A 26,044-nucleotide genomic window follows, 5' to 3' on the forward strand; every position below is an offset into this window, starting at 1 on the left:
TCTTCATCTACTTTTATTTTCTTCATTTACACTTGTATCTTTCGTCGACTACAATATTTTTTCATTTATTTTATTAAGTACGGGAGCAAATATTTTTCTAAAAATTATTATCATCACCGTGGGTCAAAGCGGCTAAAGTAAATTAATATTAAAAATAGATTTTATTTAGCTTTTTTTTTCACCAACACTAAATTGTCTTGATTAAAAATTAATTTAATAGTGGTGATGGGTTAACATCAACTTATCATATAATAATTGAATTTTAATTATTTATTCTGAATATATTAAAGTAATTGGTTTCTCTTCATATATATTATTTTTTTAAACATTGTTTAAAAGTTTGTATACACGAATGCGATAATGAGAAAAGAGTGATACTTAATAAGACTGCACTAATTATAGGTACCCATATAAACTTATGCTTATTCATTTATTTTATACATAACATAAACAAAGCTGCTTATTTTTGTTGTTACATATATATTACATAAAGAAAGCAGCCATTGATGCTTGATAATAGAGATACAATGGAAAGGGTTATTAATCATAATTTGAAGGAGACCAGAAGCACTTAATCTTGTATCAAAGAATCAGTACTTATGCCACACTGCATAATTGTGGCCAGAAGTTGACAGTGTCCATTCCCTTCCAGAGGGACACCATGAACCACTTCCAATCTTCATGCACAGTTTTTCGCCGATGATTGCAGAGTAGAGGTCGTGTTTAGCCTCCAAAATCCTTATAGGCGATCTACTTTGAACACCATGACGCTTGCGAATATCAATCTGCAGTAGTTTGAATGTAAATTTGTTACATGTTCTTTTATGAAACAAAAGAAATGGCTATGTTTCTGGTACTAGTTATGTTATATACCAATTTCACTATCTGATCTCGAATTGAGTTGCCCCAGTCATAGAAGTGATCGTAGAAGACTGTTGGTACTCCAGGATGAGTCAATATATATGCGTATCCCTGTCATAAAACATGAGTTTAAATATGACTATTCTAAATATATGACAGAAAGAACAACATATACATTCTTTTGTCTGACAGAAAAAACACAGAAATGATGTAGAAATAGACTGTCAAACTATTTACATAATGGCAATACTAGTAAGATATGATACTAATGCCAAAGAAATAAAATACCTCCATAATATGGTCTTTCGGGAATGGCCAATGACCCTGCACACAGTGAAGAACACAAGTTACAAGATGTAGTAGAACACAATTTTGTGTTTCTTTGCATACCTTACTCCCTTTTCTTTATTCAATAAACACCTTGATTCAATTTATGGATAAGCCTTTAGATAACATAATTCTTAACAGAAACACCAATTATTAAGAGTTAAGCACCATAAAAGAATTCAATTCAAAAGACTGATATCTTTTAGGTGAGAGTCCATGGCACTTAACTAAGAAATGAGTTTTACCTGAGTTGAGCCTGTGTCATGATTATCAATAAATGTGACAGATCTTGATGGCCACCACCCCATCACACCTGGTGGCTTTCCTTGAGTATCACGTAGCCGCCAAAACTCTCCTCTCACAGCTTCCTACAAATTAAAACCAGAACATCAATTCGCGTGTAAAAGGATTTGTTGTATGTGCTGAGTGTAAACAATAGGTAAACTTGGTTATGCAGAAATCATCTTGTTCAATAGGATTGATTCACTAACAACTAAGTACAAAATATGTGGGATACCTGAAGAATTCCTTTGGTTGTAAAATCAAATGCAGTTGAAAGTTGTCCGGTGCCATCTATCCAATTCACTATTCGTTGTCTATGACTATCTGCGAATCATGAAAAATAAGTAGCAAGCTCAATATTCATACCTTAACAAAATCTGTGAATCATTAATTTGTCATATCAATATAAAAAGTTCAACCCTTATCCAAGGGAAAAAAAAATATTTGAGAGCTTCTTTCTGTCATTTTCTCCCATGTAAAATTTGTGTATTTGAAGTACAACATATCCAAATTCTAGAAAATTCTTTACTTAAGGTTTAATAGATGTACCTTGATTATAGTCCAAAGAAGAACCCTTGTAGTTACAAGTATCCCAGTACTCTCCAACAGCAAACAAAGGATTTGCTCCCTCAATGTATTCTCTTACGTATTTGGCTGAAAACCTATATAGACAGCATATAAAAGATATATAACATGATAAAGAAGAAAAAAAAAATCACAGAAAACCCAATACTCTAATGTCAGAATATGTCTTACCCCTTTGCAAAATCAAATCGAAAATCTTGAAAACCCACATCATAGCGCAACCAGCGAAGCCAGTTAATGATATCTTTTCTCACAAAGTCCTGAGTATGGTCAATGTTAGGAAATCCTTGAAAAACAGCTCCAGTGCTTCGATTTCCCTGAAATAAAGAAGAAGAAGTAGAACTTTAGAATCAATATCTAACACAAAAATATATATTAGAACATAAATTACTTTTCTTACCAGTCCTCCAGTACATGATGTCACTGCACGTTCATCCCATGCTAAAGGAATTCCATCAAATCGATTATACGATCCTCCATGTCCTTGAGTGGTTCCAGTACGATGATTGATAACTATGTCAGCCATTGCTCTGACTCTATATTGTTTCATCTTCTGAAGCAAAGCTTTTAACTGACGCTCAGAACCATATTTAGTATTGAGGGAGTAAAGGTTCTGCGGAGTGTAACCTGTTTTAGAGAAGAAGTTAAAAAAATGTTGCAGGAGGTTTGAATGAAAAAGATAAAAACATCACAAACACATTACAAACTGTCTGGTTATCGTAAAGTTATGTAACCTTCAGGTGAAAATGAATGATATGGTGGTGGCAACCACACCGAAGTAAATCCAGACTTAGCAATGTCAGGAACTTTAGTTTCTAAATTATTCCACCAGTTGTATTTGTGAGACTCCCAGTTGAATCCCTGCAAAAAGAAATTGTTAAATGTTAATTCTAGTCCGTGCAAGTTCTTCACAGTTACAAATAATATAAAGTGTAGGTGGACCAGAGTGATTAAAATATACCTGAAGAAGAATTTCTTTTCCATCACGTAAAACTGCAGCTGCTCACATGCACCAGAAATTAGATAAATTAGATGAACTCAGTACTAAAATACGATCTCCATAGAAGAAAGACAAGTCCTCTAATTAGAACAAGGCATTCAATGCCATGATCTATACTGAGATTACGTCCAAAGCACATTGGTTGAAATTGTGTTGTGAATGAGGTTTATGAGGAGTGAAAGCATACCTGGATCAGTTTGTTGATTGATGTGTTCCTGCTCGTAAGAAGAAAGAGACAAAGAAATGAGATAGAGAGAAATATAACAAGAGAAGATAGGTAATGGTATAGCAGAGAAGGAACCTTCAAGTAGCCCATGTTAGGATTGTGAATAGTGAAGTTGTTTGATCAAGGAATTGATATCTGCAGGAAGAGTAAGGAAAGAATTGATTATTGAAAGGGAAAAGAGGAATGAGAAGAAGAGAATGGAGAAGAGAGGAACGCACAAGAGAAGAGAAGATTGATCTGAAGGAAAGAGGGAGTGAGGCATTGGTATTAGTAGAGAGCGAAAAAGGGATAAAAAAATCTGTGGAATTAGAATCAGAGGTGAAATTAGCCGGGAATTTGGAATGTGAGGATAAAGGGGAATCTGCTTTTGAGACAAAATTCATATTCAATGTGTTCCCAATTGGAGGAATAGAGAGGCATGGGGAATTAATTCAACGCTAGCATTTCATTTCAACAAGTTTCAATTATTTCTAGAGCCGTCTCTTCTCCGCTACAATCTACACAGCTTAGATCGCAAGCAAGCTACCACCACCACCACCAATCAATTAATATATGCTTCTGAAAATGATTTCTCAAACCCTGCATTGTTTTTCCTTCTTCTTCTACCACCACCACCACACACTCAAAAATTAACTGCATCTTTTTTTCACATTACCAATCCTCCATTTTCATACAATGCACATTCAACTTACCCTCTCATCACAATCGATGTTTAATAATTAAAAAAAGGTTCTGATGTGTAGAAAGTCCCAAAAAGCCAGAACCAGTAGCTCTGCTCTGATGTGCAGAAAGTCCAAAAAATCTAGAACCAGACCCTCGTGTCCTGTTTTAAGAAGTTGATAACCCGTTAACGGAATCTGGGGGTAAGAGTTTGCCAAAACACGACAAGGTGTTAAGTTTATTTTTTTTGTCACTATTATCGTATGAAAACAAACTTAAGAAAATGAGATTTATCCATTCACATGTAAACTATCAACTTAGAGGGCTACATGACGTCAAAAGAAGCCTTTCAGGTTGGAGAGCCTCACAACTTGGGGGACTCTCCTTCATCTTTTGCTTCCACTCCTTCATTTCATTTCATAAAAAAATGCTTTAAGTAAAGGTGTTAAATATGCCACCAACCTATAATTCTTCTTACAACATATTAAAATATTTCTTATCTTTCCTAACTTTTAATGCTACTTGTTCTTTCTTCTTTATCTCTTACCGTCTCGCATTATTAGTTTCTTTCTTATGTTGTTCTGCTCATTTTTTCTGTTCTGCACATGTATGATTTATTACATGTGCATACTTGCTTCAATAGAATATCAATAATGTCACATATATGTCACCATGACTCGTATGAGATCAACACAAATAGTTCTTAAAATGTAATTATGGTTCTTGAAAAATATTATATCTTATAAGAGTAAACTAATCTGTTTTATATTAATAATGTAATTTTGTTACTTTTTTCCAAACCGATGTTTTAAATTTTATTTTTAAAAATATTAGTAAATATAGAATTTCTCCATTATATGATATTTGTAACTTTTTCTTTTGGTGAGACAAAAAAAAAAGATATGAAGTAATAATGTAAAGATAGACTGTATATGTACACAATACTCAGTAAGCATCAAGTAATGATTCTTATTAAGTGGTTATACCCATATTCAGATGGCATCTGGAAAAGGTTAATTTATGTGATGAGCAACGACAAAATGAATAAAACCTTTCGGTAGGATACGGTAATACTTTTGAAGAAAAAGTTGTAAAGAATCACTTTTTCTTGCATTATAACACTTGTAAAGACATAAAGAAAAAGAAAAAAAACAAAACTATGTTGTTGAGTATTGCTTTCAAATTTATGCTTTGGATTGGGAATAAGATGAAAAGAGAGATAAAAATGGAATAACAAGAATAAAAGATAAATAGTGTTAAAAATTTGTATAGTTTAGATGAATAAAAATGAATATTTTTTATTTCAAGTATTTGGACAAATTAAAAAAGTAGAAGAAATTAAGTAATTTAAACGAACAATATTTTTTGCGCTATTTAGAGAATTTATTTTCTCTTATTATTAAAAAAAATATGTAAAATATGCTTTAAAATTATTTGATTTTTTAAAAAAAACGAATTTATATCAAATAATGATGAAACCAATTCCGTGTCTAAAGGGAGAAGGAAGCCATTTCTCCGCGTTCTACCTAAAACATTGTTCATTGCCTTACATTTTTCAAAAGATAAACGAAACAATGCATTATAATAGAAAAACAAAAAGAGAAAAAAAAATAGAAGTCAAGTGTTTCTTTTATTAAGAGAAACAGAGAAAAAGATAAGGAAAGGGATAGCGAAATTAATGAGAAAAAATATAAAACATTATCATGAATGGATAAATTTCTAAATTATATTTTCATATAAACTAAAACATGATTTTCATTTATCCAAAATTATTTTAATCCGAAAAACCAAACAAGGCATCGAGACTCTACTTAAACGAGAGACAGAAATGAAGAAATAATAAAATTAAAAAAAAATAGAATAGATAATATTGTTTAAAGAAAGAGAGAGGTTATTTAAATTAATTTATTCGAGTGGATAAAGAAAATAAAACATTGACTATAGTGTATTAGGAAGTGTGGATGAGATAGGATAAGAGTGAAGAAAGATAAAGCAAAGCTGCACAAGTAACTGTTCCTTCCTTCCTTTCTTTCTTCCTTCAAGCAAAGCAAGACATGGCAGCGCCGACAGTGAAAGTGTACGGTCCACCCATGTCCACTGCCGTGTCCAGAGTCTTGGCCTGTCTGTTGGAGAAAGACGTTCCGTTCCAACTCATTCCCGTTAACATGTCCAAAGGGGAACACAGGACCCCTCACTTTCTCAAGCTTCACCCTTTCGGACAAGTACCTGCATTTCAAGACGCCGACGACATTTCCCTCTTCGGTACGTTCCTCTACCTCCCCAAAGCTCTCACCTTTTTTCCTTACTTCTAACCCTAACATCAGAGATTGAAATCAGAGTCCAGAGCGATATGCCGCTACGTATGCGAGAAATACGGCGACAGAGGGAACAAGGATCTCTACGGAAGCAACCCTCTGGCGAAGGCCTCCATAGATCAATGGGTGGAGGCAGAAGGTCAGAACTTCAACCCACCTTCTTCCACTCTGGTCTTCCAGCTGGCATTCGCGCCCAGAATGAAGATCAAGCAGGACGAGGGTGTGATCAAGCAGAGCAAAGAAAAGCTGGCGAAGGTGCTGGATGTGTACGAGAAGAGGCTCGGAGAGAACCGGTTCTTGGCGGGGGATGAGTTCTCCCTCGCCGATCTTTCACATCTCCCGAACACCCAGTACCTGCTCGCCGCCCCCGACGCTGCTCCTCTCTTCAGTTCTCCCAACGTCGCCAGGTGGTGGGACGAGATCTCCTCCCGCGACTCCTGGAAGAAAGTCGTGGACTTGCAGCGAGGTGCCTGAGTTTGCTTCCTGTGTTTGAAAATTTAAGTTCGTTTTTGTTAAGATTAAGGTAGATCTGGATTTGGATGGTTGGTTTTACTTTTAGCGGTGTTGTTTTCTGACATTGTAATCTGAAGTGAGAACTCCGATGGTAGTTGTGTAATTTTGAAGGGTTTGGATAGGGAAAACGGAAGTGGGTAGGTTTTGACTTCACGAGAAGTAAAGTCAAACATAAACATAATGTTTGGAGGTGGCCATCTCTATCGAAATAATACCGAAATGTTGACATTTCCAACTTCCAAGTTCATCGTCACTTCAATTTTCTCGTGTTCTGCCACTCCCAACTACCCATAGATAACAACAACAGAGGAAATGTCTGGGAAATTTACAAATGTGGAAATGTCTCCTGTGCGGAGGAAATCACTACTACTTCCCGTCAATTCTAATCTTTAAAAGGAAATTCAATTTATTAATATTTTATATAATATTTTAGGATCTCTAGGATACTGTTTCTTTATATCTTCCAAGTACTTTTTTTTTTTTGTGTGAAATGTTTATTTAAATTTCAAGCTTATACTATATTGCGTAGATGCCATTTATCATTTAGCTTTATTTGAGTAACATGATTTCTGGTCCAAAACAGGTCCATGTATCTTTAGCTTTATCATTTAAATTTTTTGATGTTCTAGTCTTTTAATTTTACACAATGTTACGGTGGTGTTAAAGTCAATGTTGATGTTAAGAGGACTCTGTGATGATAGATTTTAAAGTCGATTAAATCAGTAGGTCAAATATTAATATAATAAAGAGGTTTAATGTTAATTAGGTAAGTAATTTTTGATGGGAAGAGTTACGTAATGAAGGAGCGATAGGAAATGAAAAAGATCGTGAGGTGATCAACATAAAAGAACATGAAAAGAAGGCAGATCATAATTTTGAATATTTTGACTGATCATAATTTTACCTTTTAGTCAGACCAATTACTTTTATTTTTTATTAGAAAATAAATAACCAATGGCTGTGCGTCAGTTGCATCTTGGAGTGAAGTGAAAAATATTGATATTGCGAGGTGTCGCATAAGTTGAGTTAATATTCGATTAACAATGTCTAATCTTAAAGACTAAAATTGATATTTTGCACAAATAGAAAGACTAAAAATGAAAACTTTTAATTGAAAGGCTAGAAGAAATAATGCCTCACAATCCCAAGGACTAGTGTCATCTAACTTTAATATTTAAAAATAACATTTTACAAAAATCAAAAGAGCAAAAATTAAAAATTAAAAATTGAAAGACAATAAAGAAGATAATATCTTAATTTAAAGAAATAAAAACATACTTAAATTGTATTTATATAAAAAATAATATAGAAAAAATGAATTATGTTCTTATGTCATTCTCTTTACCTCATATCAATTACTATACTCTGTGTACTTTCTCACCATAAAAGTATTAAATAAAGTAATTGTAAAAAACAATGAAATCAATTTCTCTTTCCAGAATACCTCAGAGTCCAAATACGTCCATAACAAGCTAGGCCGAGGTCTTTCGTTTTTGTTGGATTAAAGGCCCAAATCTGGAAGCCCATCTACAGAGTCATAGCATATAGCAGAAACAAAAAAAAAAATTCACAGATGTTAAAATTGCATAGAGAGAATAAATTAGTTCACCATTAACTGTACACTTTAAGTTAAGTTTATCCAACATATAAAACTTTACAAATTGGTAACCAATGATTCAACAAATATTAGGTATCTAGCATTTGTGTGTGTGTTTGGAGTCAGAAACATGATTAAATATAGTAACAAAATTACCGTAGGTGGTTTTTTTTATTCCGGGCGTTACGAGTAATGAGAAATATAGATCCAAGCGCAACGTGAGTAAAAGGTAGCATCAGACATAAAAAAATAAACACAAGAGGGCTGAAGATTCTGATTCCACCATGCATGGCACGCGCAGCTTCACCGCACCACTTCCCCCTTTACTTTAATTTACATCTCAGCGCAGTACGTGATCGAAAATTTTAAAATAAGAAAAAGGAAAATGAGAACTTTGTAGATTCCTGGATCCGTGAGATTTGAGGATGAATAGGACAGTATACACAGAGTGAGAGCTATCCAACGAAAAAAAATAGCTTTGAAAACCAAATTGCATGCATGCAGCAGTGGAACATGGAATTAAAAGCAATTACAGTAGGAAAAGGAAAGGAAAAAGAGAAAAAGGAAATGATGAATGGATCAGGAGGAGATGGGTTTTCGGCAGAGAATCATGTGCATGGGAGAGAATATTCCGGTATCACCGCCACGGGTGAGGTGGTCAGCGGTCTGGAAGAGCATTTGATGAACGTCGAGGGTACCTTTGGGGGCAATTCCTACGGCGGAGAGAACAGAAATGAGAAGGTGGTTCCGCCAGTAGGCGACCCGACCCATCTTCAAGCGGGTCCACCACGGGTGAGAGGGTGGAAGAGCGAGATCGCGTTCCTCCACCACCTCAAACCCCACCCTACGCGCGCTCTCCGCGATGTCAGCGTAGCTCCTCAGACCAGGGAGAGCGTCCCCTCTCTCGATCCCCTCAATGGTCTCCACGTGTTGCGCCTCCGACGCTCTGAATTTGTCAGTGGTCACCCACTCGTACGACACGTACAGCGCCCCCGGCTTCAGAACGCGAAACACCTGCGCGTACACCTCGTCCAGCTTCGGCGCGTGGCAGGTCGCTTCGATGGAGTAGGCGCCGTCGAAGCTGTCGTCCGGGAAGGGCATGTGGAGGAAGTTGCCGCACACCACCTCGCAGAGGGACTCCAGCCGCGCTTTCTTGTTGTGGAACCTCGCCCGCTGGACCTGGTACTCGTTGATGGTGATGCCCACCACGTTGGCGCCTGAGTGGGCCGCGATGGCCCGCATGGGCCCTCCTACGCCGCAGCCCACGTCGAGGATCCGGTGGCCGGAGCGGGCCTGGATGAGATCCGCGGCCATCTCTTCGTGGAGGCGCGTGGCCTCCGCGTGGGACTTGCCAGGAACGGAGGGGGAGAAGTGGAAGGATTGGCCCCAGCCCCATTCGTAGATGTCGGTTACGAGATTGTAGAATGTGTCGACGAAGTCCGGCACTTTCTCGGCGGTTTCGATCTCCTTGGGCCGCAGGAAGAAGGACCAGTACTGCTTGTATTTGTCTTGGACTTTCTCCGCCGAGATGGAGCCGCCGGATATGGCGGTGGCATGTTTCCCCTTCTGCTCGGCGGGACCCAGGATGCAGATGAACCAGTAGAGACCGGCGGCGAGGAGCGGGACGGTCCAGAGGAGGGACAGTGAGTCCATTTTGGGTTGGTTTATGTTGTTTTGTGTTGAATTGTGTGTGTTGTGTTTGGTTTTATAGAGGACATTCCTCCACTGAGTTGTGGTGTGTGTGAGTGTGGCTGGCTGGTGCTCACTCCATGTGTGTCGCGCGTGAATCTCGGCTCCCTATTCCCTAGCCTAGCCTAGTACTTTCTTCCTTTTTTTAATTATCCTAGTCGTTTCGACGACTTAGCCAGACACAAACTCTCTAATTCTTTCCCTATCATTTCTCTTCTTTTTTCTTTTTTTTTCTTTTTCGTTTTCTGTCATTATTGGCGACCATAGAGTGCTAATACCAGTATGTAAAGAGTACTTTGGAAATCAATATAGTCATCAATTCATAATTAAATAATATTTTAACGTGATTTTCTATTTCTTTTTTTGCAACTTCAATTCCAAGGTCTCTCTAGTGTATAAATATTCTTTACCAATTTTAGAACATTGTGAAGTATTGTGGTATAATTTGTTATATTTGTTTATATCACTATAAGATTTTTTTTTTCAAACAATCCTAGTTAGAGTTCAAATTATGAATATAGTAGAAATCGTAGAAAATATATACATTCATGGTATTTTCGGTAAAAGTTTTAAAAATGAAGTGTCTAGCTATTAAAATTAAAACAAAAATAAGAAGAAATTATACATTGTATTTTTCTCGTTTTTTATTTAAATATTATGCATAAACTACCAGTTTATAGTAGTTCATATCATTATTCTTATCTGTTTAGTTTCTCAAATGCCTCCAAATTTACTCAACCCACAGAATAGTTGTCTAAGAATATTATATTGCACAACACATGTATAATTGTGGAAAATGAGTAGCATACTATGACGATAATTCTAAAAATCAATACAACAGTAAAGTCTTCGGCCACTAACATGTGGTAGTCCTCATTTGAATTTGAACCATACCACTATATTCGTGAGAGACGTCATGTCATAATTCCAAACCAACATTATTAAGTATATATATATATATATATATATATATATATATATATATCTCGTGGTGCATAAATTTATTTATTTTCTATTTTAAATGAAATTTAATTTACCCAAAATGTATATTGTATTGTTACAAATTAATTTTTAAAATAAATAACTATCATTTGATAATTGTTACAATCAATGCAACAAAAAAGTCTTCGGCCATTAATGGTAATCCTATTTGGATTTGAACCATACTACTATATTGGTGAGAGGTGTCACATAGTAATCTCAAACAAACATTATTGAGCATATATTTAAACATTTGAGTTTCAAAAGTATTTAAAATTAGTTTTATTTTAACTATGTGAATTTTATTAATTGTGGGATAATTATATCGTCGTGCATAAATTTATTTATTTTCCATTTTAAATGAAATTCAATTTGCCCAAAAAGTATATTGCATTATTAAAAATTATTTTATAAGAAATAACTAAATAAATCCATTATCATTACATCTAAATAATAAGTCCATATAAATTGTTCAAATGAAAAATAATAAAAATAAATAAATTATATAAATGATGATAGAAGACTGAGCTTAATATCTAGAAGGTAGCTTTGAACACCAACATGGCAACATGGCAACATGGCACTCAACCTTAATCCCATTAATATGGACCAGAATAAATTGGAAAAAAAAAAGTAAAAGGAGAAGACAGGTGTCAATAATATAGACCACATGCAAAGGAAAGGGATATGAGATTTTTATTCAGTTCCATTCTTCATAATCTCTTTCCTTTTCCATTTTTACTCTTATCTTCCTTCTTCCTTCTTCATTCTGCATTTTTTCTTTCTTCATTCTTCATTCCTCATACTCCACTCATGGCTACACTCACCAACAATTTAATATTCAAATCCCCTGTCTCTCTTTCCTCACACCCAAAGCTTCTTCCCCTTCTTTCCGATGCCTCTACTCTACCTTTTCTACCTAAAATCCCCTCCTCCAGGATATCAACCACCCCCAACCATAATCGAGCACCGTTAATCCCCAGAGCCACGGCGGCTCCCGGCGCCAAGAAGACAGAAAAGAAAGAGAGAGTTCAGCGGGTCCACAGCATCGAGGAGTTTGATTCAGCGCTCGAGTCCGCGAAAGAGAGGCTGGTGGTGGTGGAGTACGCGGCGAGCGACAGCGAGGAGAGCAGCCAGATATACCCCTTCATGGTGGAGCTGAGCCGCAGCTGCAGCGACGTGGAGTTCATCCTGGTAATGGGGGACGAATCGGCGAAAACAAAGGAACTGTTGAAGAGAGAGAAGGTGGAGAATGTGCCTCACTTCAGCTTCTACAAGAGCAGGGAGAAGATCCACGAAGAGGAAGGTATCGGTCCGGACATGCTGGTGGGTGACGTGCTCTACTACGGCGACAGCCACTCCGCGGTGGTGCAGCTGCACAGCGTGGAGGACGTTCAGAAGCTTATAGAGGATCACAAGGTGGACCACAAGCTCATCGTGCTCGACGTGGGACTAAAACATTGTGGACCCTGCGTCAAGGTTTATCCCACGGTGGTTAAGCTGTCGAGGCAGATGGAGTCGGTGGTGTTCGCGCGCATGAACGGCGACGAGAACGAAAGCTGCATGCAGTTCTTGAGGGACATGGAAGTGATTCAGGTCCCCACTTTTCTGTTCATCAGAGACGGCAACATCGAGGGCCGGTACGTGGGTTCCGGCAAAGGGGAGCTCATCGGCGAAATTCTCAGGTACCAGGGTGTTCGTGTCACTTATTAATTCTAATTTCTCAATCACTGTTATCAACTTCATTTCAAGAGACATATTCGACATGTATACCTATGGGGAATCTCGAGTGTTATAAATTCATAATTCTCCAACATTTTCTTTCCCACATCCTTCGGAACCATATTGTGTTGTTTTTTAGAACACGTAATTTATACAGATTTCGGATAGAGACCAACGGTAAAGTTTAAGTAGAAGAAAATAGTAAATTATAAACTTAACTGGAATAGTTAGAAATTATGAAATTAAAGTTACATATAAAAGTGTTCAAGATTAAAGCCACGACTAATTTTAATAAAGTATACTGGGCTCCATCGGCCTGATTGAGATTTGGGCCTTGGGCAGTGGGTTTCGTTGAACTTGTTTACATGTGGGCCTATATTATGAAGAGTTTACAACGTGGTGACATGTGATTCTCATAAACGTAGAAACATTATGAGATTTCAGATCACAGATTTTTTCCTTCTTCATTTGTAGTATGTAGCGACAACCCGTATTCGCTGTCATTATCGCTCCATTCTGCGGTTTCAAATCCCAATGTTTTAACAAACCAACAAACTAATTATTTTTCTATATTTGTAAAGACTCAACATAGATTAACTTATTTACATTCTCGTCCACTTTTTTTTTTAATTAAGGGGAACATCTATACTTAAAAAGTTATACTATCTAAATCATATAGATTAAAATATTAAATACTAAGAAATCAGTAAATATGTTTGCTTGTCTATACAATTGTTAATAATAGTTTCTAAATACTTTATTTTTCTTGTGTTCATTGTGTGATTTTTTTTGTCATAATTATGTTTAATAAATAAGCAAATAATAATAGAAGTTAAAAGATTGCTCTAGATATATAACCTTTTTTCGGAAGAAACCTAAATGATATTTTTTGTTATCTATATTCATGTATATCAATATATCTTTATTTATCTTTTAAATTACATTGGTTATATAAGTTCCTTTATTCGGATATCTCCTTATAATGATAATTTTTTATGTATATTGCGTAATATTTAGAATTAGCTTAAAACTACAAAAAAATGAATATATAATAAATTATTTAATAAAATCTAATTACACACATTTTCAATAACTAAGAACATATAAATTATATATAATTAAATTTTAAGTAATATTTGTGTAAAGTTTTTCTTACAATACATCTGTTACATTTAAAAAGAAAAGAGTTCTATATCAATTGGTTTACAGCAACTTATAACATAGCGTATGCATAAATTTCAGTATCATATATAATTTTTCCATGGTACACAAAAACGTTTATTTTTCCGGTATAAAGATTTTACGAAAACATTAAATACTGTAAATACTTATTATTTTGTAGGTATTATTATCTTTAAATATATATTAAAGAATTAAATATATTTTTATTTTCAACATTTGGATATGAAAAATTGAAATTCGTCGATATTTCCATTTAATTTTTCTAATTTTGAAATCAATGAATGTGATTTTGTTATCGCAGTCAATTATTGTAAATAACTTATACGTTAACGTAAAATACCATTCAATATGTAAAAAAAATTAATTAAATTAGATTAAAAATATTATCTATTTAATTTTAAAATTTAATAATCAAATTGTATCAAAATTTGATTTATTATCAAGTTCTAAAAAAAAGGCATTTTAACGATAAAATAATCGGTTGTTAAAAGACTAAAATCAATTGTAAACTTCCTTAGCGATAAAAAATATATATAGTACCAAAATGATTAGTTACCCATTTTAAAATCCATCACTAAATTATTACAAAAAATTTAATTATTAATCGATCACTAAAATACTACAAAAATTTTAATTATTAAGTGATCACTAAAATACTACAAAATTTTTAATTATTAATCGGTCAGTAAAATATTGGTCACCTCTAAATATTAATGACCAATTTAGTAAAAAAAATTATTAGAAAATTCAGCTTTCCATTCAATTGTTAACATTTTTTAAAATTTTAGAAGTATTTATCAAACTTTATTAAATTTTTAAAAAATATTGCTAATTGATCATTAATGAAATAACATTTAATTAAATTTTAAACAAATCAGTCACCAATTCCATCGATTATGAGATCATTTTATTAAATTTAAAAAAAAAACAGATATTTGATATTATTTTTAAGTGAACTAATTAAAGTATTAAAGAGAAAATTGAATATAGTTAACCATCTTGACCAATATAAGAAAGACCCTTGTGCTTCTGTCTTTGCCTGGTCCAAACTTCCACTGTGTAGTAGTCCACCATGGATTTCTACAGTTAATCAACCAAATTATTAGCTTTAATTCATATCATTACTGTTGCTACTTAACAGTTACATGCTTCATAACATTCACTATGTTTCACATCAAAACATTTTTCTGTACTATCAATAATATTTTAAAGTTTTTCAAATACATAAATACAAATCTCAAATCTTCTTATTTTTTTATTTTATTTTCTGTTAAAATTAAAAAAAAACATATAAATTTACTTGTATATACATAGCCAATATTTTAACCTGACCTAAATTTTATTGGTTTGTTTCAAGCTACTTTAGTTTATATTATCGATAAACCTAACCAATTTGACTTGATCATAGTTAATTGGTTCGAGCATTTTTTCCCATTAACTCAGGTACTAGCGAAGCGTTTCAAACTATGGAATAATTCCCCGGCGGCGACGAGCGTGCGGCGGACGGTGCAAAGCTCTCGGATGGTTAGCAAGTGACCAGAAGTGGCGACACGGAGAATCGCCGTCAAGTCGTGGGTGCCGGAGAAGTCGAGCGACGAAGAGTCTCTTTATGCTCCACCACTCGGTCAAGTCGTGGATCCTTCAATTCCACTCTGCAAAGTGTCTCTTTATGCTCCACCAGTATGGAACTAAGCGAGGCTTGTGAGGGGTTGTCGTAAAGTGGCTTGCTTTTTCTTTTCAATTTGGTTGCTTGAGTTCTGGATAAAGACCCCTTTAATCAGAATCCGATTAAAGAGAAAGAAAGGTGGTGGTGTTCGAATCACAATGCCAGAGGTTAGGATTATTGCCAAAAATTTCATGGACATGGTGGCTTCCATGCCCGCCATGAAGCTGGATAAACTTTATGAAAATGGATTCATCTGTGAGGCTATTCTCAGGTCATTTTATTTTTCTAGCTGTTTTTTTATTTATCAGTGTCACTAATTATTTTGGGTGAAAAGTTTCCTTTTGTTCTATTCTTTTGGTAAACTAGTTGAAGAAATGTAGCAAACTGAGAGAAAAGATTATGCATCTTTGTTTGCCTCAGTAACAAATTCTGACCCGTTCACCCTCTCTTCATATTGGGTTTAATTTTAACTACTTTTGACCTTTATGGAATGCAAGTGCAGAGTTAAGTTAGTTAGAGAAGTGGCATTTAGTGTCATGAATATGAGTTTGTGACTATAACTAGTATATAACTTCAAATATCAGGTCTCTTCCGCCTCTTGCAAAGAAATACATCATACAGATGCTACAAATTGATGTGCCAGTGGCAGCTAAATTGTTGGAAGAGTGGGTGCTTCCGGATGGAGTTTCAAAGCACAGAGTAGCCATTGATAGACTGGTTCAGTTGAGAGTTTTCCTTGAAGCTGTTGACAGGTACATATTTATTCACTGATGAAACGTTTTGATTTTTTTCATTTTTGTGAAAATGAGAGCAGACATTTGAGCTTCTGAATGGTTTGAACTCTTGAACTCATTCAGTTAATTTCAAAATAACATTTAGATGAATGTCAGCCCTTATTGTGAAGGATGCACACCTTTTTTGCTTCTTGCAATGTGTTTAAGGGTCTTTGTGATTATATCATATATGTAGTTCAATGGAAAATAGTGCTTATCTGATTTGCATGCTCCATGACATGCATGGTATTTGTTTGCTTTCTCCTTTGCTTCTTTCTGAAGACAAGTGTAAAGTCACAATCCCTTCACAGCAAATGGCATTTAATACTTAGTACTTGTCACTTAAGTCTATTAATTTTGTTTTTCTTTTTCTGACAAGCAAGAGGAATAGATATCAATTACGTTGGCGTTTCTCTGGATTGTATATATTCTTCTTCTTCCCTGTGTGTCTAGCTAAGTTCACATAGTCATGGTTGTCACTTTTAAAACTTTGGAGCCTTGCCTTATCCAACTTACTTCAGGAAGTTTTTCTCCTTCTGGCAGGAAGAATGAAAAGACATACAAAGTTAATCCAACATATCAGAGGAGTCTCCAAAAGCTTTTAGTACAAGGGTGAGTGATACATATTTTCCCTTCATTTTCTGTTCTTGAACCATGGTACAAGTTAGCTTGTCTCTCACTGCTATGATGAGGATGTGATATACAAAATTGTTTATTTGAGGCATATGATAAAACTATTCTACTTTATGCATATGGGCTACTTAAACGACCAGAGTCACTCCTCCTTTCTGAATTTTCAAGAAGAGCGATGCAATTGTTAATATGTAGACTGTACTACAAATTCTTTTTACTTTAGTTGGTAATATTTCCATGCAATTAAATATGGCAGTGGAACTTTGCCAAGGGAATCAATGCCTTCCAATATTACTGTGAGGCTTCCAACCTTAGAAAATCTCGAGGCTTATGCTCTAGAGCAATGGGAGGTACAATACTCGATCTTATCATTCCACTTCTTTTTTCTTTTTCTTTTTTTTATAAAACCTCTGCATGATTTCTTTTATGCTTAACACTATTTGCTATATAAGTTACTGTAGTCGTTATTCAATATGCAGTACCTTACTTATATTTTGACTGAAAAGACTCCTAACTCATCTGGGACTTCGTTTTGTGATGAACTAGTGTTTCTTATTGCAACTTATAAGCCCAACTCAGGTTGATAAGCCTTTAAATATTAGCTCTTCTTTGATGAAAGTTTTCCAGCGACGTCTCCTTAGTCACAGGTTTTGTTTCCTTTGCAATAATACTTCTCATTTGTAGCCTTTGCCTGAATGTGTATGTGGGTGTTTTAAACTGTACCTCTTGTTTAATGTCATTTGCTCTTGTGCAATACAGAGACAAAGAACTTCCAAAACTAACTGAAAGTGGTTTCCAGTTTTTGGTATGCATCAAATGATTTATAAACCAATTGAACTTCTCTAATGCTTTTCCTAAATATAAAAATTGTTTCCTTTCATATTACAGCTGATGGATACAAATGCTCAGCTTTGGTATATCATCAGAGAATATATCTCTAATTCTGAGGTAGCTCTAACTTTTTTTGTTCAATAATATTTTTGTAATTTGCTTTGTACATGCTCTCTTCATCCACATTTGGTGCAGGAGAGAGGTGTTGATGCAGCTGAGTTGATCTCATTCATGCTGGAACTTAGCTTTCATGTCATCGGGGAGGTAAGACATTATCATTCCCTGAATATTGTGGTATTCCATATTATTTATATTTTTTGTTCCTTTTTCTTTGGTGATGTTTACTGAAACTGCAATTTTCATGTAACTGGAATGTAATGCGACTTTGACACTTGATATTTTCATTGCACCAGGCATATAGTATAAACACATTGACTGATTTTCAGAGGAGCATAATTAATGACCTGGCAGACCTTGGACTGGTCAAACTTCAGCAGGTTATAATATTTCTGTGCTCATTTTAGACGTGATGAGGTTCATGATGATTGTAATTGTATATTTATTCATCAGAATTTGTCTCCCTTTCCTTATTGTGATAACTTTATAGGGAAGGAAAGGAAGTTGGTTTATACCTACCAAATTGGCAACCAATCTTTCAATGAGCTTGTCTGATTCATCGGCTAGAAAACAGGTTTGTTATTTGTTTTGAGAATGATTTATTTGATAGAAAATTTAGCTTCTTTTAGGAAACTCGTTCACATATGTGCTGAATAGTAGAGGATGCTCTATAGCATCAATGTATTTGTCTCAGCTGCATTTTTACCTTTGTGCCTTGTTCACATAGGGAGGTTTACTTTTTTTTGGCATACTCTATATTTTTTCAATATTAATGTGGTTTATTTAAATTAATATGTCGAATTTCTTTTTGCTTGTTCATACGTGTGAGTATACTGTTGCTGTTATTGTTGTTTAGGTGTTTTGGTTGCTTCATCTCAATCATTCCAAACATGCACACACTCATGTTCTTCAGAGTTTTCAAGTTTTACTGGATTTCACGTGGGAGATATCTTGACTCGTTCAAGAATCTTTTGTTGGCTTTAATGATTGGATCCTTTTCTTGTATAGTGACAATATATAATGCCCTTTTAAAGAATGTTCCCCGTACATATTTATGAATATTAATGAAACTGTCGTTCTATTTAACTTTTTCAGGGATTTGTGGTTGTGGAAACAAATTTTAGAGTTTATGCTTACTCCACTTCTAAGTTACATTGTGAGATATTGCGGCTATTCTCAAGGTATGCCACAAAATACTTTGTAAAATGTTATATTTTGCAACTTTTGTCAAATAGACCTCTAATCTTTTCTTACTTTTCCCTGCCATTTTATTTTAAAACCACTTATAGATATCAGAAGTTGTTCTTCCCGGACGCCATTTTTTGAATATCTTTAACGTTTCTGAGATACTATTTTTATATGAAACCATTATTAGCTATTCATTTTTGAGCTCTGCCTATTTCAACGAAATATTCTTGCTTATTATCGTTACGGGTGATGTATCCAGGGTAGAGTATCAACTTCCAAATCTTATTGTTGGAGCTATTACAAAAGAAAGCTTGTATAATGCTTTTGAAAATGGAATTACAGCAGATCAGGTGAGCATTATAAAGTAGAAATTTTATGCTGTAATATTTGTTTTTAATTATGGTACTTGGTTTCTGCATGTAGATGGTAATGCTATATTTCTTGCTATGCTTTTTGTTTGGAATAAGGGGTCTAATACAGAAGCGTATTCTTGAAGGAATAGGAAGATAGCAAACCCAACTAATCCAAGAGTCATTTAGTTGGTAGTTACATGAGCCTGTTAGGTACCTGAGAATTGATTGCTATAAGTAGAAGTCTAGTAGATACTACACAGGTAGTTTTTGGGAAAACTCATTGTCACAATTCTCACTAGTCAACAATAATAACAGATTTCTTTTTTCTCTTTCTCTACTTTTGAGTATTGTGTGAATTCTTTTATTGTGCATACTATAACAGTTTTAGTTTTGCCTGTTTGCTCCCTTAACATTGTTTTTGTAAAAAAAAGCCTTTAAATAAGTAGTTCTTCAGCAAGAAGTTACTAAGGTCATCGATTTTAACTATGATATGCGGGGACCAGCCTCAGCCTTAACCTTCATTTGAATTACCTACATTGATGAATAGATGCATTTCTTTACTATTATACACTTCCTCACCCTAACATGCTTGTAGTTGTTGTAGTCACTATCACTGAAGATTTTGGTATCCTTTTACTATGTTTCTTGGTTAGTCTTTATTAAACATTAAAAGTTTACAATGAGCAATCTCTTACACAGACAACCATTTGCATTGATGTCACAGATAGTCACTTTCCTTCAGCAAAATGCTCATCCTCGTGTTGCAGATAGAATACCATCTGTGCCTGAAAATGTCACAGATCAGGTTTTGGATCTTAGTATCATGATTTTGCAAGTGTAATGTTTGCTTTCATTTTCTGACATGTAGCTTTGTGATGGCAACAGATTAGGCTGTGGGAAGCAGATCTAAACAGAGTTGAGATGACAGATGCATATTACTACGATGAGTTCCCTTCCAGAGTAAGCAACTTGGCATCATTGATTTGAGTTGGTGTCTTAAAAACATGGCCTTGTGTGTGATAATTTGTGTATGATTTGTGAGCAGGATGTATTTGAAGGTGCATGTGACTGTGCTAGAGAATGGAATGGTTTGTTGTGGGAAGATTCAAAGAAAATGCATATGGTGGTTAAGACCGAGGTACATCCCTACGTACGAGATTATTTACGCCGCCAAAAGTAGGAGCAAAGCCATCAACATGCAATGGAAAAACCTTTGCTTCATAATTTTCTCCCTTTTAGAACTAAAAAGGAAATAGAAGATCTTTAATTCAAATCCATGTAAATGTTTCAGTACTGTTAATAATTTGTTTAGTATTAGTTCGTTATGTACAATGGTAATTATTGTTCGCAATTGTTGTACGTTTTGACATTCAAAGTCACATTAACATCAACACTAGCATTGGAAATTTTGAACCTTCTCAAAAGGTTTGTGAAACACTACATTCTCTGTGGATAGGAGGTTACTAAGAGCATCATTTTGGTTATCTTCATTTTTTAATTCATAATAAAACACACACTACTTGGTGTTTAATCATTTTTCACACTCATTTCCTTGCCCATAATAAGTATAATTATGTAGTAAGTAGATTTTCGAGTATTATAATTAATATTTTGAATAAATTGCTAAAGGTTTCAATGACTTTCAACTTGCACCCTTTTAGCAACAATTACGCTGCAAGGATGTTTTGCTAATTAAATTCAATTTTTTTTTTTTATGAAAATGGCCGAGACAAACATAATAAATATTCTTTTTATTGTTATTTATGTCAAAGATGCATATTTAATATAATATACATTACTTTTAGCGTATTATCATGTTTATTTTTAATTTGCCCATTTCATATCCATATTTAATATAATATACATTACTTTTGGCGTATTATCATGTTTATTTTTAATTTGTCCATTTACAATGGTTACAAATATAAACTTATATAGTTAGGTTAAAAACATACTTTTTTTAAAACCATATACACATTTGGTCAGTTTTTTTTCCCTCGAAGATTAGTTTATAATTTTGTAGTATGCATAAAATTGAAGGATTTCACATCATAACTCGAGTTCAACCACATTTTTCAAGTAAAGACTATTGCAAATTGCATTCATGAAACCTTCCATTTCAAAATAATATTTTGACATATTTCAAAATTGGATAATATGCATGAAGTGATCAAAATATTATATATTTTACAATAATTAATTTCTGGTATAAAAATATTATTAATTATTGGTATTTTATTTAAAAATACAAGCATTAAACTTAAAATAGATAAAAGATTAATGATTGAAAGAGACAAACAATTAAGTTTAAAAAGAATATATATCTATAACTACGTATAAAAGACATTTTCCTTATTGATGTCCACATTTATTTTTTAAATTTATCTTTTTAAATTAAAATATTTATTTTATCAATTTTATCATTTTTTTTAATTTAATCATGTTTTCAATTTGATCATTTTTTTTAAACTTAATAACTTTTTGGATTATAAAACTATCTATTAAATAAATAAAAACCATTTACAATAAAATAATAAAAATTATTTATATTTAATTTTGATAATAATAATAACAATTTAATTATTTTTTATTATTATAAAAGAAAGTAAACATAGATGAGCGCATATATTTTCATTAATATTAATAACGATAAAAGACCAATTTAATTAATTCTTCTTAAACTACTAAACTAATTATAAACATTTAACATAACCATGATATATTATGAAATATGTTGGTGATATTTACAAATAATATATTGTTATATTAAAATTTTTCCAAAATATTATTATATAATAATTGTTTATATAATACTTTCAATATAGTATCATATAATAATTTATTATATAATATCTTAAAAATATAATATTTGATTATATTCAAGTAATATAATCTGTTTAATAAATTTGTTTAATGGTGTAGGAAGCATACAAATAATTACTCCTTAAATATATGTTTTTCCTTTTTAAAATGTAAAAATATAAAGCTTTTCTCACGAAGTAGTATTTTAATTAAAGATCACAATACATGTCAGTTTTGGTCTCTTTGGCATACACCAAAAATACATTTAGCTAATAAACAAACAGATGCATTATTTTGTGTTTTGGAAGCTTATATGCGAGTTTAATCAAATATTTTGATTGAAATATTCTATTATCCTAATATATATATATATATATAATCAATTATGTAAAGTAAAATTTTATCTCAATAAACAAAGAATTATGTTTAAGTGAGTTTGAACATTTAATATATTGTTTCCAAAGTAATTCACTAAATGCGACACCTCGAACTAATAACAACGTTATGATTGATATAATTGATTATCCAATCACTTAATAGAGTGTGTTATATTTAAACTGATTTTATGATTTTGTTTAATAAATTACATCTACATCTAAAATGTTTACCAGTATTATATATTACTATTACTAATAGATTAAGGTATTAAATATATATTTACATGCAACTAATTTTTGATTTTGAGTATTCAGCTCATAAAAATATTAATAAAATAAAAATAAATGTGTTCTATTGTTAAATGCCTAATAAGATTGAAAGTTTAAATTTTATTAGAAGAGTTAGTGCTTGAAACATCCTTAAGTGCATACTTGAATATTTAATAAAAACTTATAAAAAAAATTGTATGCATAGTGTAATTATTGTAAAAGACCAGACCTTACACAAGAAAAAATAATATGGTTTAAACAATTATACCCACTAAACAATATTCAAGATTTTGCTACAGTAAAAATATAATGTTTTTATATTGTAAAATTAGCCAGATTTTGCTACAATAACATATTCTTTTATTTAACACATTACCGATCTAAAAATATTCCAGATATTTTTCTACAAAACTGACACTTTAAATAATTACATTAAAAAAAATTCTTCGAACTTTATCAAGTTATATTACTGCATCCTTTCATCTGGTAAGTACAGCAAGAGATAATATAATTTAGACAAAATATTATCTATATTATTCATAATGAATTTTAGTTGTTATATAATTTATATCTTTAAAAATATTTTGAAATAGTTAACTTATAAATAACTTTTTTTACTAATGTCTATAAAAATTATAAATTTTTAAATATATTATTAATCTCAGTAAACGAGTGACTTTTGATTTTAATTCCCTTTGTTTAATAGTTTGTGATATAATGTCAACACGTAGCACCTCAAAATCTCTTGAACCATGAAATGATCGTTATTTATTTATCTTAAAATAGTGACTTCAAATTTTTAAGAATTGAAAAAAATATTGTACTACTGAAACCAAAATTTACATATTTCACATAGATTATAGATTGTCATTGAATGAAAATTTTAAGAAATTATGGGAAAAAAACAAACAAAACTCAATATAGTCTCTTCCATTAAACTTGCATTATTTGAAAATATCACATTGTCAAAATCTTATAGTCTAATATAATTCAAAATTTCGATGAACTTTTACTTTGAAGATGTTAGAAATTCCAAAATAAAAAATGACATAAATTTTAATACGTGACAATTTAGATTTTGACATACAACATTTTCAAAAAAATTTAGACTTAATTTAATAGAAACGACCATATTAAATATTTTTACGAAAATATAAACTGAGTAAAAAACAAATATAAAAATCAACATTTGTCCAACAAACAAATTTAGCGACAAATGTTATAATATGAGGAAAACGTTTGTTTAAAAGGTTGAAAAGTCTTTCGTATGGAATCTCAAATTTATGATTTTCATCTTCTTCTTCGATCACTGTTTGCCAGTAAACTCTGACTCCATCACGATAAATGGGTTCCTTGAGCTTCACGTAACGTACTCCAACTTTCTTCAATGGTAACGATGGTGTATTCCATGGACGCAATGGCATCAACTCCTTCAACTCAATCAGTTTTGGTTCATTTCTGGGAACTGAAACCATATTAACAACTATGATGTGTCTTCACTCTATTCAGCTTTGCAATTTAGGAAAAAAACAATTGGTGTACACTATTTATAATCAGTTCAAAAGATAAAAGTTAAAAATGACTTTGATATAATATGATAAGATAAAAAGATAAAAGAAAAGTAGATATAAGTCTAGCTATAATAAATTATATGATATCATAGATAAAAATAAAAGGGATTAGTTTAGTTATAATAAATGGTATGATATGATAGAAAAAAGATAAAAGAAATAATAATAGGGTTAATGAGTATTTTAAGCGAGGAAAAGTTGATCATTAAATAATAATAACTCCAACTCTAGTTATCATATATTCTATATATTATATGCTTAGTTATCTACATTTCTGGATATGATATAAAGTGACACTTGTCCTAATTTTATTTTTCATGTTTCGATTTTAAACAACTATTTTTTTTATCATATTATCATTTTAATTTTTTTTCCATTATTTTTCTTATAGTATTTTATTTTATTAACTCTAGAGATATGGTATGGAGAAGACAAAATTGACAATTCTTAGACTAGCTTTTTTATAATCTTAAAATTATAATGAATAAATTTTTTAAATTATTATATTTTTAAAATAATTGAATTAATAGTGGTATAAGATTATTATTAATTATTAGTAATTTATTTTAAAAATATAAGTATTTAACGAAAAAGAGATAGATGAATGATTAAAAGATATAAACAATTAAATGAAAAAAAGAGTACGTATATTAAAAAAGATAAAAAACACGTCCCCTTAATATATTATGAAATATCTTCAGAATATTTATAAATAACATTTTATTATATTTTTAAAATATTATAATACAATAATTGATTTTCTAATATTTTTAAAATATAAACATTTAACTAAAAAGAAATAAGATGAATGATTAAAAGATAAAAACAATTAAATTTTAAAAAAGAGTATGTATATTAAAAAATATATAACACACATATCATTAATATATTTTAAAATATCTTCAATAAATTTACAAATAACATCTTATCATATTATCAGATTTTATTATATTTCCAAAATATTATGATATAATAATTAATTATCTAATATTTTAAGATATTATAATATAATAATTGATTATATAATAATTTATAAATATAATATTAATTACCTTCAATTAATAAAACTTGTTTAACATATTTCTTTACTCATAACTTAAGAAATATACAAATCATTATTCTCTTAAGTGACTTAAACATATATTTTTCTTCAAAATTTAAAGCTTTTTCATTGAGGAAGTATCATTTTAGGTCAGAATGACAATGGGTTAGTTTGTCGTTTTTTGATTTTTATATTTGACCCACAAAAATAATTTAGGTGGACATTTATAAATTTCTTTTGTGATTTGAAAACTTATATGTGAGTTTAATCAAATATATTGAGTGAAACATTCTATTATCCTTATATATAATTAATTATGTAAAGTAAAAATTTATCTTAATAAATAAATAATTATGAATGAGTTATGAACATCAAATGCATATTTAGTATATTGTTTCTAAAGTAATCAACTAAATGCATATGGAGCTAAGAACATGCTTAGTATAATTGATTATCCAAAGTGCATTATATTTGAATGTGA

At 32.0% G+C, this 26,044-nt stretch overlaps 5 protein-coding genes across 5 annotated transcripts; 3 read left to right on the forward strand and 2 right to left on the reverse strand.

Moving 5' to 3' along the window:
• Nucleotides 1-393: 393 nt before the first annotated feature.
• LOC114193154 (probable alpha-amylase 2) lies at nt 394-3,671 on the reverse strand. Its single transcript, XM_028082860.1, has 13 exons — nt 3,500-3,671; nt 3,357-3,416; nt 3,243-3,270; nt 3,017-3,054; nt 2,790-2,916; nt 2,456-2,682; nt 2,227-2,372; nt 2,020-2,132; nt 1,706-1,794; nt 1,434-1,556; nt 1,150-1,185; nt 874-972; nt 394-785 (listed from the first exon to the last, which is right to left on the reverse strand). The coding sequence occupies exons 2-13, from the start codon at nt 3,369-3,371 to the stop codon at nt 591-593; spliced, it is 1,236 nt and encodes a 411-aa protein (XP_027938661.1). The 5' UTR covers nt 3,372-3,416; nt 3,500-3,671; the 3' UTR covers nt 394-590.
• Nucleotides 3,672-5,863: 2,192 nt separating this feature from the next.
• LOC114193192 (glutathione S-transferase-like) lies at nt 5,864-7,226 on the forward strand. Its single transcript, XM_028082910.1, has 2 exons — nt 5,864-6,203; nt 6,279-7,226. Exons 1-2 carry the CDS (start codon nt 5,996-5,998, stop codon nt 6,728-6,730), a joined length of 660 nt encoding a protein of 219 aa, XP_027938711.1. The 5' UTR covers nt 5,864-5,995; the 3' UTR covers nt 6,731-7,226.
• A 1,281-nt stretch (nt 7,227-8,507) lies between these two features.
• LOC114193292 (24-methylenesterol C-methyltransferase 2-like) lies at nt 8,508-10,137 on the reverse strand. Its single transcript, XM_028083025.1, has one exon. The coding sequence runs from the start codon at nt 10,017-10,019 to the stop codon at nt 8,946-8,948; it is 1,074 nt and encodes a 357-aa protein (XP_027938826.1). The 5' UTR covers nt 10,020-10,137; the 3' UTR covers nt 8,508-8,945.
• Nucleotides 10,138-11,769: 1,632 nt separating this feature from the next.
• On the forward strand, nt 11,770-12,864 carry LOC114193551 (thioredoxin-like protein CDSP32, chloroplastic). Its single transcript, XM_028083392.1, has one exon. It carries the CDS (start codon nt 11,850-11,852, stop codon nt 12,747-12,749), a length of 900 nt encoding a protein of 299 aa, XP_027939193.1. The 5' UTR covers nt 11,770-11,849; the 3' UTR covers nt 12,750-12,864.
• A 2,469-nt stretch (nt 12,865-15,333) lies between these two features.
• LOC114195497 (general transcription and DNA repair factor IIH subunit TFB2-like) lies at nt 15,334-20,985 on the forward strand. Its single transcript, XM_028085987.1, has 15 exons — nt 15,334-15,877; nt 16,191-16,358; nt 16,923-16,991; nt 17,269-17,362; nt 17,559-17,659; nt 17,772-17,817; nt 17,901-17,960; nt 18,039-18,107; nt 18,257-18,340; nt 18,451-18,534; nt 19,056-19,141; nt 19,408-19,498; nt 20,226-20,306; nt 20,387-20,461; nt 20,547-20,985. Exons 1-15 carry the CDS (start codon nt 15,765-15,767, stop codon nt 20,679-20,681), a joined length of 1,356 nt encoding a protein of 451 aa, XP_027941788.1. The 5' UTR covers nt 15,334-15,764; the 3' UTR covers nt 20,682-20,985.
• The last annotated feature ends 5,059 nt before the right edge of the window (nt 20,986-26,044 follow it).

This window comes from Vigna unguiculata, chromosome 8 (assembly GCF_004118075.2).
Source record: "Vigna unguiculata cultivar IT97K-499-35 chromosome 8, ASM411807v1, whole genome shotgun sequence".
NCBI lineage: Eukaryota > Viridiplantae > Streptophyta > Magnoliopsida > Fabales > Fabaceae > Vigna > Vigna unguiculata.

Bases quoted from the DNA above. Each gene is read 5' to 3' on its own strand.
- LOC114193292 (XM_028083025.1), bottom strand. From the start codon at position 10,019: ATGGACTCACTGTCCCTCCTCTGGACCGTCCCGCTCCTCGCCGCCGGT.
- LOC114193154 (XM_028082860.1), bottom strand. The intron at 2,683-2,789 runs GTTACATAACTT...TCTCTAAAACAG, and splicing joins TCATTCATTTTCACCTGAAG to GTTACACTCCGCAGAACCTT. The intron at 1,557-1,705 runs GTATCCCACATA...TTTAATTTGTAG, and splicing joins CAACCAAAGGAATTCTTCAG to GAAGCTGTGAGAGGAGAGTT.
- LOC114193192 (XM_028082910.1), top strand. From the start codon at position 5,996: ATGGCAGCGCCGACAGTGAAAGTGTACGGTCCACCCATGTCCACTGCC. The intron at 6,204-6,278 runs GTACGTTCCTCT...GATTGAAATCAG, and splicing joins CGACGACATTTCCCTCTTCG to AGTCCAGAGCGATATGCCGC.
- LOC114193551 (XM_028083392.1), top strand. From the start codon at position 11,850: ATGGCTACACTCACCAACAATTTAATATTCAAATCCCCTGTCTCTCTT.
- LOC114195497 (XM_028085987.1), top strand. From the start codon at position 15,765: ATGCCAGAGGTTAGGATTATTGCCAAAAATTTCATGGACATGGTGGCT. The intron at 19,142-19,407 runs GTATGCCACAAA...TGATGTATCCAG, and splicing joins ATATTGCGGCTATTCTCAAG to GGTAGAGTATCAACTTCCAA. The intron at 20,462-20,546 runs GTAAGCAACTTG...ATTTGTGAGCAG, and splicing joins ACGATGAGTTCCCTTCCAGA to GATGTATTTGAAGGTGCATG.